This window comes from Pediculus humanus, genomic scaffold (assembly GCF_000006295.1).
Source record: "Pediculus humanus corporis 1103172107855 genomic scaffold, whole genome shotgun sequence".
NCBI classification, from domain to species: Eukaryota; Metazoa; Arthropoda; class Insecta; order Psocodea; family Pediculidae; genus Pediculus; species Pediculus humanus.
Window position 1 is genome coordinate 456,020 of NW_002987435.1, and position 15,071 is coordinate 471,090.

The 15,071-nt window shown below is 24.4% G+C and overlaps 1 protein-coding gene across 1 annotated transcript; it reads right to left on the bottom strand.

Moving 5' to 3' along the window:
- Nucleotides 1–3,065: 3,065 nt before the first annotated feature.
- On the bottom strand, nucleotides 3,066–11,984 carry Phum_PHUM380540 (uncharacterized protein; the record flags this gene model as incomplete). The annotated part of the gene is made up of 23 exons (XM_002428392.1): nucleotides 3,066–3,231; nucleotides 3,315–3,463; nucleotides 3,539–3,784; nucleotides 3,891–4,001; nucleotides 4,083–4,213; nucleotides 4,285–4,597; nucleotides 4,676–4,926; nucleotides 5,142–5,374; nucleotides 5,493–5,874; nucleotides 5,946–6,216; nucleotides 6,292–6,492; nucleotides 6,621–6,836; nucleotides 6,947–7,108; nucleotides 7,134–7,145; nucleotides 7,178–7,434; nucleotides 7,507–7,697; nucleotides 8,130–8,248; nucleotides 8,368–8,732; nucleotides 8,778–9,050; nucleotides 9,129–9,468; nucleotides 9,544–10,760; nucleotides 11,361–11,509; nucleotides 11,773–11,984. The coding sequence occupies 23 exons, from the start codon at nucleotides 11,982–11,984 to the stop codon at nucleotides 3,066–3,068; spliced, it is 5,967 nt and encodes a 1,988-aa protein (XP_002428437.1).
- Between the last annotated feature and the right edge of the window lie 3,087 nt (nucleotides 11,985–15,071).

The window sequence follows — 15,071 nt, forward strand, 5'->3', positions numbered from 1 at the left end:
TTTTATCATGTTTTTGTCGCAAATATGTAATCATCGACAAAACATTTACCCTGTAACCCTGGTTACATTTTTATATATAAATTCAAAAGTTTTCAAAACGTTATTAAATTATTTACTTTTATTTATAATTATTAATCTTATTTAAAGTGGACAAGACATATCAAAATATATACATAATCGAAAATCATTAATTATTATTATTATTATTATTGAAACTAAAATGTCGGTTTAATGTCGCTAATAAATAGGAAAAAAATTCGTAACGAACAAACGTAAACTTTAGTTTTGAAAACTTTTTTTTTTTTTTTCTTTTAAAAACAAATCCTTGAAAAACATAAAAATTCAAACGTATAATAATAATAATAATGATAATAATAATAATAAAAACAACAAAAAATGGGAGAAGAAAATAAATAGAAAACGTAAAAAATTTAAGGAAATAATAAATAAAAATTAATTAGCGGATGTTCATTATTGGCAAAACACGCTTGATAAAAAAAGATGACGCGGATTAAACAAATTTTGATCGTGACCGGCCCGGGGGACGGGGGGGGGCAAGGACTCCCCTTCCCCCCATGTCGTACAAAACGAGCATTAAAAAAAAAATTACTTCGAAACAATTAATTTCTTTGTATTATAAAACGAGGGGTAAAGATTTGTAGAGAGTAGTAGTAGGAGGAGGAGGTGGAGGTGGAGGAACAACAGGTACGAATTATTTTGCAATAATAATAATAATAATAATAATGAAATTTAACGGTCGTTGCCGTTTTTTATAATGTAAATTGAATATTAGGGCAAGGACTCATACAATAACCAAGATTTTCAAGTAAATTATTATTCAAAAATCACTTATTACATTTCATTATTTTCATATTTATACAAAAAAAAACATTACGTGATAATAATAATAATGATAATCATTCTTAAACGATTTAACTTAAATTTCTCCCCCGCCGGCGTAAAAATCGGAATCCATTTTTTTTTTTTTCTTTTTTGCCGCCATTTTACCGAACATATACACAGACACAGACAAATATTTTTAACTCGAGTTCTATATTTATAATCGTTTGGAGATTAGCATGCAGTTACATACATTTAAAAAAAAAAAAAAAAAAAAAAAATACACTTTAAAATATTCAAGGTCAAAATTATTACGTTTACAAAAATTTTTTATTTATGCTATTATTATTATTATCATCATCATCATTACTTTATCTATTAATTATTATTATTATTATCTTTTCGGCTATCGTTTTTTTAAATAAAATTTCTTTTTCTTTTTGAAAAAACGTATTCAAATTAAAATTAAAAGTAAGAAATAAAGACAATTGATAAGATTAAGGAGGTTTTTTTTTCCTTTTTTTCTTTCAATTATTCCGTTAAAAAAAAAAAAAAAATTCAAAAAAAATTGAAAAAAAAAAAAACTTACCATTTTCTTGTGTGTATCCCCAGTCGCTATCACCCATTTTCTTCTCTATAATTTTTTTTTTTTTTTTTTTTAAATAATATTAACAATAAAAAAAAACACAAAATACAAAAGATAATAATAAAAATAAATAAATAATTTTGTTATAAAATAAAATAAAATTAAATTAAATTAAAAACTATTTTTTTGTTGGTATCGTTCGTGTTTAAATGTTGACTAAACGTTCTGAACACGGGCCAGAAAGAAGTGGTCTTGAAGTTTATACGTCATCAACGAATTGACAATTGCTATGGTGGTGGGGGAAAATTAATTTTTTTTTTCAAATAATTATTATTATTATTATTATGTTTTTAACGTTTTTTTCTTCTTCTTCTTCCACAATTGTATTAATATAAAAAAACTTTTTTTTTTTAAAAATAAAATTTCCGTTAAAAAAAGAAAAAGTTTTTTAAATATGAGATTAAATTCAAATTATATAACGCAAAAAAAAAAAAAAAAACAAAACATGTTTTAACACAAATGAATTATTAATCGTTTAACATTAATTATTATTATTATTATTATTCACGATTTTATGTGTCAAAATTAAGGAGATTGAAATAATAATTAAAAAATCCGTCACTAAATGTTTTTAAACATTTTTAAAAACTAAAAAAAAAATTTTATTATGCGCGTTTGTTGTTGTTCTTTTTGTAAATGAATTTAATTAATATTTAAAACATAAAAACTTAAAAATTTTTATTACATGAATTTCAAAATGGCGTCGAGTGAAAATCATCGATTAAAAATTAAAATAAAATCAAGTTTTAACGTAAATAATTTTAAAAACTTTCTATTAAAAATTTACATTTTAAATAAAATAAAATTAAACGAATTCGAATAATTGATGATGATGATGATGATGATAATATAATATTAGAAATATTTTTTTTTTTTAAAAATGAAACTTAATTCAAGTTTTAAGATATCAATTTTAATAGTTTCATGTTTTCATATTATATCTTATTTATTATTTTTCATATCTATTAAATTTAAATCTTTTTTTTTTTTTTTTTTTTTAAATAACATTGGAACATTAAAAACGATTAAACAACGGATTAATGGTAATATTTATTACAAAAAAAAAAAAATTATTTACATAAATTATATTTAAAAATAAAAATCTAAATAATTATCCGTTTTACATAAATCCATATGTAAAGGTGAAAATGATTGACTCGATTCAATCATAGTCAGGTGTTTTATTTTTTCTTTTCCCTTAACATTTTTTATTTGTTCTAAATCATATCTGAAATAAATAATAATCAAATTATGTCAAATTTAATGACGTGAGAAAAAGAAATGAAGGAAAACAACAAATTTTTGTATTTACTGAGAAATAATTACTTCAATCATTATTATTCAATTTTTTTTTTTATTTACTTCTTGTCAATTAGGGGGAAAAACTAAACACATGACGAATAATGATATTATTATTACAGGAAATCCTTATTAAATATTAACAGAGAATATAAAATAAAACGCGATACGAATTCATAATCATTTTACCATAATCATCATTATTTTCTTTAAATAATAATAATATCATTACATTGATTTCAATGGCGTTTTTTTTCCACACTACTCATTAAATAATAATTTACCTCAGTGAACGATTTTTAATTAATTGAGGTGATAAAATAAAAACCGACCAAAGATCTGAACAAAATATTTTATCTTCTTTTAACAAACAACGTTCGTATATGATCTCTTCCCAATTCGGTTCTAAATTATATGCTCTACAAATGAGAATCGTTTGTGCTACCCTAAAATTCATTATACATACATATTAATTAATTTTAATTCATCGAAATCGAAAAAAAACAGGAAAAGAAAGCAAAAAAATTACGTTAAATTTTCCATTATGAGATTTTGAAAATACGAACGAGATTCAAATTCTAAATTTAATAAAAGTGGTCCGCCATCTAAAAGTGATATTTGCATTGCAACCATTTGAGCTTTATAAGCAACATTTAAAGCTTTCTTCATTTTATTCGCCTGCGTGATTAATTTGAATTTATTATTATATAAAACTTTGTTTAATTTTTAATCAATTTAAAAATTTATTATTACTTGAAGAAATAATTGCGCCGCGTGAAAATAATGATCCATGGCGGAATTTAATAAATTCTGTTTCTTATTCGTTTCGATTTGTTTTGAATTTAATAATTTCGATATGATGGAATCTCCTTCGTTTTGACGAAACGTTCCCAATTCCGAATAGAAATTAAAATGAGCGACCATGGATTTTCCCAAATCCCAATCTTGTAATTTATTCATTTTTAAATAGTCCAGTATTCCTTTTTGTAAACCGGGAATCTAAAAAAAATTTAATAAAAATCCATCGAATTGTGTGAAATTATATTCTTTATACGTATTAAACAATAATTTTATTTTTAAAACACTACTACAAAAAAAAAAGAACCTTTTGAAATCCTTTGAAATGAATAAGTCGTTCAAATTGACCGGATTCTTTTAATTTTTGAAAAATGTAACTCATGTCCATAAATCTTTTTATACCGAACAATAACCTTATCTAAAACAAAAATAAAAACAAATTACATTCTCTTCATTCGCGGTAAAACAAAACTTCTTTGATTGACCCAAAAAATGTTACCAAATGTTGCCACTCCCCTTCTTTGAATGCAATGGAAGCAAGAATTCTACATTTTCTCAAAACTTTACCGATTCCTTCAAGATTGCAAGCCATCGTGAAACAATCATGAGCTTTTATTAATATTTCAATGGCTAAAAATCAAAAAAAAAATAATTGAAGGATATTTAATAAAATGGACGATTCTTAAACTTAATTAAATTACCTGGAAAGCAGGGTAAAGTCACCGATGACCGAAGCAATTCGAAACCCAATAATGAAGGATCGTTTGTTAATTTAACAATAGAATGAAAATCAGATTCTAAACAAACATTCCATAATGACGGAGAAATCAACGAGTCTGAAGAACAATACTCCATTAAAACGGCAACTATTTTATCTTTTAAAAATTTTGCCGTTTCGACATCGGATAAATTAGCTAAAGTAATTAAATCATCCGCCATTTTAAGTTTATTGGCTCCTTCTAAAAACGCGGACCTTTGAAAAAGTGATAAAAAATCTCTTTCGCATGCTATTTCCTATTGAAAAAAAAAAACATAAAATGATATTTTAAAAAAAACGACATTAAATTAATCAAAAGAAATTTAAATCAAAACCTCAAATGTTGAATCCATTTCAACAGAGAGACTATAACACACGAGAATTTTTTTAACAAGATTTTTCCCAGCTCCTACAATATCATACACTCGATTTAAAAAAGAAACAGTTTGAAGTTTATCGTCAATTTTTTGTTTTAATGATGATATTGATTGATTTTCAAATTGAAATTCTGTCGAAGTTGTTAGAATAACTTCGCATAATTCAGATTGTTCCGGTAATTCCGATGGACTTATTTTATCGTGAATAACTTTTAAACACAACGTAATAAGCGACAAATTCTATTAAAAAAATGAAAATAAATAATTAAACCTTGTAATATCGATTAGGCTAACACAAATATTATTACGACCTGATTGTCATGTTTAAAAAAACATCCCAATCGATAAGCATGTTGAAAATCGTTTTGATTTAAAAACATATTTATTAATAAATTCGCTCGATTGTTTTTTATTTTATCGAGACTTTGCGCAGGTACTAAAATTTTTAACAAAGGCCACATATTTAAAACGGAACAGGAAAAATTTATCGAATAGAAATTTTTTAAAAATTTTATGTCGAAATCGGGTTCGATTGAACATTTCCATTTTTCCAGCTCGATCGAATCAGATTCTTCTAAAAACGACGATGGTATCGCATCCGGCATTAATCGTCTCCAATGAAGACAATATTCCAATGCTAAAAATCTATTTTTCAAACTGTAATAAAAATTACAAAAAATCAATTTTAAGTTCTTTTTTTTTTTTTTTTTTTTTTTTTACCTATTTATTATAACACGTATAAATTTAATGAAAAATTACAAAATGATTTTCACACCTGGTTGAAGATGATGATTTAAAATTATTTGCCATGTTAAAATAAAATAAAGCCGCCAAATTTGGATTAACATTTTCATCTTTGAAAGCCAAAGAACTTTCTCTCCATGTTTCTTCTATTATATTACCACCCTCATTTTTCTTAATACATGATTCGATTTGATATTTCCACATTGAAATAATAACTTTATCTTTGTTCAAACCCAATAGCGAACATATTTCCAGAGCTTGAGTGAATTGATGATTTTCCAATAAGGAATCAAGACTTTTCATGGATTCTTCAGACACATTCGTCATTTTGTAAAGTTCAATGAAATTAATTCTTGTTTCGCTCGATTCTAAAATTCCGCATAGCTGAGACAGTAGTAAATAATTTGGAAAATCTAAAATTTTAAATAAGTGTAAATTGCATTTTTGAAAATATTATTTAAAAATTTTTTTTTCTACAACTTACTCGAATCGAAAGTAGAAAAATCAGATTGTGCCAACGTGTCGAGAAATTTTTTTTTAATAGAATTTCGTAAATCATTTCTCACTAATAAATTTTCTATGCACAGCGTTAATGCATTTAAAATCCAAGATTTGGAAAAAAAATCGTTGGGTTCTCTACTTCGAAAATGATCCAATTCAAATGTGAATTCTTTTATTAATTGAAGAGAACTTTCGAAATCTAAAAGGACGACGCCTTTATTTACGGCATTTAAAAATAAAGTAAACGGATTTTCCTGTAAAACAACCATAAAAAACTTAATTATTTTTTTTAAGTAGCAAATTTAAAACGAACTTAATAAATGTCTTACGGGCATAAACAAACTCATTCCCCTGAAAAAAGTTTGAAAATATCCTGTGCAGAAAAAATTAATGAATGAAGTTTCCATATCTTTTGGACAGCAAAGTCGATCCAATACCTGAGATCCTTCCTCTTTTCTCTTTATTCTCGGCATTGACGTTGGAATTGACGAGACAAACCAAACCATAAAAATTGAAAAATAATTTCCAGGCTGAAATTTTATTAGTTTTTTTTTTTTTGTAGAATGAGCTTCGCATATAAATAAATTTTTAATCATAAATTCAATTGTGTAATAAATATTTATTTTACTTGAAAACATGCTCCCAATAAGGCAAGAACAGGTGATTGAAGTTCAATGGCAGATATAAGTAATGATTTACACGCATCAGGTTCACTCTCGCATTTTAATAAAGTCAATAACACGTCCTGATCTGGATTTTGTTCGCAACTCCAAGGAAGAACAATATTTTTATCAGTAAATGTTTGTATTGTGTTAATAACTTCGGTATAAACGTTTGTAACAAACGCTTGAAAAATATCTCTACTATCCTTCATCTGATTTCAATGCACCCAGAAAAAAAAAAAAAAAAAAACTTTTTAATAAACAAAAGTAACAATACAATTGTTAATAATAAACATGAAACTATTATAAAAACATATATTACGACTTCAAAATCATCTTTTCCATTATTATTAGGTTCCAACAATATTTTCGGTGCGGATTTGCTGGGAGATGATGTTGAAAGTTTTAAAGTAGTTCTCGTCAAAGCTCTCAATAAGTGTGACTTTAAAACTTTAGACTCGATTTCTTCAATCAATTCAATAGCCTGTAAAAAAAAAAAATAAATAAACTTTTGATCTTTCCTAAAATAAAGTTTTAAAAAATTTAATTTTACCTGTTCGTATGGATATTTAAATATGTCTAGGCAAATTATAAAAGAAAACCAATTATGATTTTTAGCCAACTGCTTGAGAAGTAAAGATGGTAAAGATAAATTATGCATGTTACAAAAGCAAACGGCCAAACACCATTTTTTAAGTTGTGTGATGCCTTCTTCATTGTTAACAACATTTGCAACGGACGTTTCTAAAGCGGTGGCCATTTCTTGAATGCTTGATATTTCCCTTTTAGCAACTCCACATACGAGAGTATCTAATTAAAAAAGTTCATTTTAATAAATTCTATGTAAAACTTCAAAAAAAAAAGGACATCCATTGTACTTACTGATATGATATTCGGTATATTTATTTATTTGAGTGCAAATGCATTCGATGGCTTGCATGTATATTCGTAAAATATTTGCCAATCCAATATTGCCCAGCATTACTATCAAAGCAATGCAAGATGCTCCGAGGGATTCGTTTTTCCAATATCTTAAAGCCAAACCTTGAGCGACTCCACAAACACGTTTAACCCTACATTTTAACAATAAATAAAATTTGCTTTTATTATGTTAAAAGTAATTTTTCAAAATTGAAAATTATTAATATAATATTACTAAAAAAATTACACGCGGAAGTCATTTTCTCATCCTTAAAGTATTTTTTAATTACTTACATTTTAGTTGTCAACCGTCGATGTGTTCTAAGACTTTCTACCACGAAGAAGTTACACGCAAAACTAGGTCTTCCTTGTTTTAAATAATAAACGTATCCCAAATTTTGTTTGAAACCAAATTTTTTCTCTAAAATTTGATGATTGAAATGTGGAAAGTCTAATAGCACTTCTAATTGTGATAATGTTTTATTGTACCTTTAAATAAAAAAAAAAAAAAGTCAATTTAAAACAACCAGAAGAAAGGTTTCTCTTCCAATTATATAAATCATACACAGTAATAAAAATTTTACCAACAAGATGATTGCCAAGAAAATAATTTTGCAACAGGAACATTGGAATTAAACAGTAAATCATAAATTGTTACATCAGATCCTTTTGTGATCCTTTTAAAAATTTTTGGATATTTTTCCTTTATGAAAGGAATTTCTGATAAATCATAGGCTTCCTTTAAATTCTAAAATAAATTAACATTAAATTTAATTAACATCATATTCCATTTTTTTATTTTTATAACGATGATTCTCACACCTTTTCGTTTATAAGAACTAAAGCAGTTTTAATATACTCCATTTCTTCTGGATTGCAATCGTAAACTTTTAAACTTTCTTTAACAGAATTTCTAAAAAGGATTTTATTGTCTTTGTTTTTATCCCAAGAAATAAAAACGGACCAAATTTCTATCCAATTTTTTTGATGTGAAAATTCTTTTTCAAATTCTATTGAATTCCTTAAGGAGCTGTTATCATTAAGGCAAATCAATATAAGAGGTTTTAGAGAATAATTTATGCAATCACGAAAAATCATATTTTCAAAATCACGGATTTTTATATTAGACGTCGGTTTTGAAAATATTTTTTTTATATTTCCAAGTTCAGAATTATTTTCCACTCTACCTACGATATTTTTTAAATTATTTTTTTCATGTTCTGAAAAGTAACCATAAAAAGCAAAATTATCGAAAACGATATTCTTCGTTAATGTCATGCATTTCACGTTGTTAATAAATTTAAACATGTCTTCTGTCACATTCCACTTGTCCGTTTTGTCCGTTATAAAACTGTTTAACACGTGATCAGACGATTCTTCAAAAGATTCTTCTAAATTTTGTTTATTCAAATTTTTAATCCAGGTCTGCAACAAATTAACTTGGTTAACTTCAACTAAATAACGCCAGCATAATTCTTTTTGTAGAAATTTTTCCAAAACAGAATCTGAAAAAAAAATTTTTCTCATTACTTCAATGTAACTAAAGTGACAATTTATTTTTTTGTTTTATATTTATAATTTACCTCCTGTAGTAAAATAAACTTCCGTTAAAACCATACTGCACCAATTTTGTGTGGAATCAAGAAAAGTTTTCAAATCAATTACATTATTATAAGTATTATGTTTGCAAGTAACATTATTTATTTTCACTCTTCCTGAAAATGTGGATTCCTGACAAAAATTATAACACCGTTTTGGAGCTAAAGCCAACGCATTTTCAATTTTTTTATTTATATCAAAAATTATTATTTCTTTTAAGGTAAATTCTCCCTTTTGATGTAAATATTTGATTATTTTGTCTCTCAATAAAATATTATTTGTACTCAGGCACAGTGACTTCATGTATTTTAATGAATCGAATCCCTAGAAGAAAAATTCAAACTTGATGAAACAATTATAAAATTTCTAACAGTTTTGTATTGGTATTTACTTACTTACCAAATTAGAAAGAGATGTTTCTGCTTTTTTCACTTCATTTTTTGAAATTAGCATCCTGATATATTTATGAGCTTTTCTAATGAATTCCTTTTCAACTTCATTTACTGACCATCCTCGATGTGTAACCAAAAATACATGTGCCAAACTAATGGTTCCAGCAATCATGGTTTCCTGAATGATTTCAGCATCGGACATGTATCTCCAAGTAATCCATTTGTTTTCCAGGGGATCCGTTATTTTTATACTTTCGAACAAAGTTAAAGTTTGTTTTAATAAATTAGAATATAATTCGCTTTCGAATATATGTCTCATTTTATTCTGAACAAGATCTAATAAACGAATAGAATGCAAAAAACATTTTGTAAGCATTATTTGCTTGGCGTTTATTCCCTCTGGTTTCACTTCTTCTTCAACTTTTAACACCAGATTGAACAAATTATATAATTTTTCCATAATTTTTTGTTCGGATAAACTTTTTTCAAAGTTTATATTTATTTTGGGAAACATTTTTTTTTTTGCTATCAAAAAATTTAAATTATATAAAAAAATGTTTAAATGAAAATCGAGCATGATGTTTAAAAATAAAACGTGAAAATTGAAAATTTCCGTTCGCGGTTGATTAAATAAAGTTCTTTCCATTTCTTTTGAAAAGCTAAAATTGGGTACAGTCTCACAAAGTTTAATTATAAAATAATCATTGTATAATTCTCCCAAACAAAGTGATAATATGGAATCAGACATCACAAGTGGCAAAGGTCCTCCGCATAGGACCTTTGATGCAACTAAGTCATTAAAGTTATATAAAGGTACAGCAGAATTTTCATCAATCACAGTAAAAGAGGTACACTCCGATTCACCTGAGACATTATAAAATACAAAAAGACCCTTTATCGAAAACTGCAAACATAAAACAGATGCACCAGGCGGAGAGGAAACTTTTCCCATAATTTTACATGAATCCATTTTCAAATTTTTTTTTTTCTTTCTCTTGTAAGACCAATTTTTTATATCTATTTTGACTTCCTTAACTGAATTTACATTATCCGTTTCACCAGTGAAAAAATTATTTATGTCTAATAATATAGTTTCCTGAAATTGATTGACAACAGCTACTAATTTTGAATTTGTATGAATACAAAATTTAAAACATTGCCCAATGGAGGCAACTGGCAATTCCAAGTCATGATATTTATTTCCACAATGAATATCATAACCATCTAAATCAATTTAAGAAAATTCATATTACAAAATCGTAATATAATAATTTTTTAAGGTGAATACCTACTTTTCTTTTTTTTTTGAAATGAAGATGTTTGTTTTCAAAATTTACTCAATTCACTTAATTTTTTATGTATGCTTCAAAAGGATACTAATAAAACCAGTATTATTTAAAACAAAAATAAATTCTTTGTTGATCTGAATATCTAAATACTGATTAAGATAAATTGAATATTTAACATTTGGTAAGTTGGCCGAATTCCATTCTATATTTAAGATTGTATTTTGATCCAGTAAGATGATTATTGAATTATTAAATACTTTTAATGGAGTAATATGATTTCCAGCAGAAAAATCTGAAATAAAATAAATAATATTATTTCCAGTGTCATAATATTAATTTCTTTTTTTTTAAATTTTAACAATTCTTATTTAAAATGATAATAAAAAAAACCATTTCAAAATTACAGGTCTTCAATTAAATTTAATTAATGAAATGTTAGAAAAAATTTTAATCACAATAATTATTAAAAAAATTAAATTCCACAAAATAATATGAAAATTAAACATAGTATGACATAACAAAAATAAAAACTTACCTAAATTATTGTTTTGCAAAATTTTAGCTAGTTCTGAAGCCCTAATCTGATTCACTAATTTCACACCATTATCATTGATCGAATAAATTTGTAATGAATTTACAATTAATATTAACAAAATACTTTTTCCATCTTCTGAGAATAAACACCTGAAACAAAATGTAAATTCTGTTTAAATATGTAATTATAATAATTTTTTTTATAATTCTTATACAAAAAAGATTCTTTTAATTAAATAAAGGTTATCGAATAAATGTACATATAAGTATTGATGTTTGTTTCATAAAGTTTTAATGGACATATTCATTGTACTTTATTTTTTATATGTAAAACATTTAATAAAGCTAAAGAAAAAAAAAATTAGATGTGTTAAACTGTAATTTTTAAGTTTAACATACATATTCAAAATCACCTTTGAACTTTAGGTGAACATTTCCAAATGTGTTCAATACTGTTTTCACTATTTGGTAGTGAATACAGTACAGCATTATTTTGATCCGTTATAATGCACAGAAAATTTAGCAATGGAGATATCACTGAACTCTTAACATTACTAAAAAAGTTTTTGCAATTTAAAAGATTAAGAAATTGAATATATTTAAGTTGATGTTTTTTACTTATCATTTTTGATAGTAGTTTTCAATAAATAAAATGTGTAAACTGAAAGTATCATTTGGCAACTCGGCACTGATAAACGGCTTTTTTAAATTTAAATAAAATCTGTTGGCTGCTTGTTTCTTTTTTGAAATAAAACTTTTATTTTTTATTATATTTTTATGATATAAAGCTGATTGTGTTTAAGTTTTTTTGATTTGTACCGCAAGATAAAAGGTTTTTTTGATGATACTTTTTTTTTTGTTATTTAAAAAATACGGTATTAAAGTTTTTATGATGCTTATCACATTAGTTTTTTTTTGTTTTTTTTTTTCAAAGTGATTGATTTTGATAATTTTTTTTTTTTTTTTTTTTTAGATTAAATAAGATAATTTTTGAGTGTTATTAGTAATATATTAGTTGAAGATTTATTATAATAGAGATTCAAATCCAATAATTTCATAAAATATTTCAATATAGTTCAATAATCATTTATCATGAAGTATCCAATAAAGGTAAGTAATTAACTTTTAAATTTTATAAACTGCATTAGAACGTTTATTTGAAAAAAAAAAAAAAAAAAAATTAAAAAATATAAAATTTATTAAAGATTCTTTAAGTCAAAAAACTATTATTTAAATTACTTATAAATTTTTTTATATGCAGATTGGTATAATTGGTGGGACAGGTTTGGATAATCCAGACATATTAAACAACAGAGTAGAAAAACATGTCAACAGCATATTTGGAAATCCCTCGGATGTATTAATAGAAGGAACCATTAAAAATATACCTTGTGTTTTATTAGCTAGACATGGGAGAAATCATTCTGTGATGCCTGGTAATATAAATTACAGGGCAAATATTTGGGCTTTAAAATCTGTTGGATGCACTCACATTTTGGCATCTAATGCATGTGGGTCATTAAGGGAAGAATATACACCTGGAGATGTTGTAATTTTGGATTCTTTTATTGATAGGTTTGATTTTATTTATTAATGTAAAATGTCAAAAATTCATAATTTTTTTAAAATTTTAAATATTAGTTTTATCACATTTTATATATTAATACTTTTTTTTTTTATTTAAAAGTAAAGTAAAAATTAAATTTATTTTTATTAAAATAATTTTAAGAAAAATCAGGTTTAAGTAAGAGAAAATAAATTACATTGAAACATTAACTATAGTGTATTTTATCATAATTCATTTTTCAGAACTAAAAATAGACCTTCAACATTTTATGACGATTCCTGTAAATCTTTACCGGGAGTTTGTCATTTACAAATGGCACCAGCATTTTGTGAAGAAACAAGAAAAGTATTAATTCATTGTGCCAAGAAACTTAATTTAAAATTTCATACTTCTGGAACATGTGTTGTTGTAGAAGGTCCTAGATTTTCTAGTAAGGCAGAAAGCATGATGTTTAGAAGTTGGGGGGGTGATGCCATTAATATGACACTTGTGCCTGAAGTAAGTTATTTTATCAAACCAAATTTTATTTTATCTTTTTGTATAATGCCGACAATAAAACTTATTATTATTATTGTTTTTTTCTAGTACTTTGTTGATTAAAATTATTTGATTATGTTTTTGCAAATTATTATCAAAGATAAAAAAAAATTTTTTTTTTTTTTTTTTCATTATTGATAACATTAATCATTATAACCTAATTTTTAATGAACAGTCAATAAAAAGTATTAAATTTGATACTCAATTAATACAGCTGTGCTTTTTTTTATTTACATTTAATTATTTTAAATAATATTTTTTTTAAAGAGAATTAAATAAGTTTAATCATTTTTTAAAATCCCCTATTAAGTTTCTTAAATTATAATAAATGCTGTAGACATTTGTATATATATGTAGAACTCCAATATTGCAGAAATTTGACAGAAAAAATTCTTTGTTAATTTATTATTATTAGTCATAATTACAGAACTAAATTTATTTGTTAAATTTAGGTGGTTTTGGCTAAAGAAGCAGGTTTATGTTATGCTTCTGTTGCAATGATAACAGATTATGATTGTTGGAGAAGCGCAGGTGATAATGTTCATGCTGAAGCTGTCGTAGAACAGTTTAAAAAAAACGTTAAAAAGGTTACTGACCTCTTGGTGACCAGTGTTATTGAAATAGGAAATAGAAATTGGGATGAAACAATTGATAAATTACAGGTATTTTATTATTATTATTATTAATTATAAATTATTATTTTTTGTTTTAATTAATGAAATTATTTTTCATCAATAGAAATATTATGAAATTAATTTTAAAAACTATCATTATTATTTTTTTTTTTTTTTTTAGAATTTGGTTTCTAGCAGTGTAATGAAAGGAAAATAAGAATAAAATAAGGAAATAATTTTATTCGCTTATGGGATTTTTGGGTTACGCTTTGTTAGTGTAGATTTTTTAAACGTGTTTTTTAACTTTTTTTTTTTAAGTTTAATTTATTTGTCAAACACGTCATTTAAAAATAATTTTTTTTTATAACAAATAACGAATAATTTATCATTAAGTTATAGAAGCAAATCAAATATGGAAATTTTATTGAATTTAAAAAAAATCCCGTGAAAATTAGTTGGTTATTTTGAACTTGTCAACTTCTTATTGAACTCAAAAAGTTTTTTTTTATCCTAATAATTTAATTTTACTACACTTTGAAAATGTTTATTTTATTGTATTATTTTTTTTTTATTTCTTAAAAACTACATACCTCAGCTTTTTTTTTTTTTTTTTTTACAATCATTATTACATTAAAAGTTGAAGCTTGATAAGCAAATATATTTTATATTATTATTATTATTATATTATGATAATTAATATGCTCAAAATTTTTACTACTTTTTTTTATTTTAACTATGGACTGTTATATAATGTTACTAAAATTTGTCATAATACTGTTTTCAAATACAAAATCATTTAATAACAATAGAAAAGAGTTTTAAGGTTAAAAAAAAACATTTATACATAATAAAATAAAAATATTTTAAACAGTAATGCATAAAAATTTATTTATTTAAATAACTTTTAAATTAAATTATTGAAATAATAATATAAAATTGTAATACTTACAAAAATAATTTTTTTGTTTTAAATGTAATTGTATAGGTGATGCTC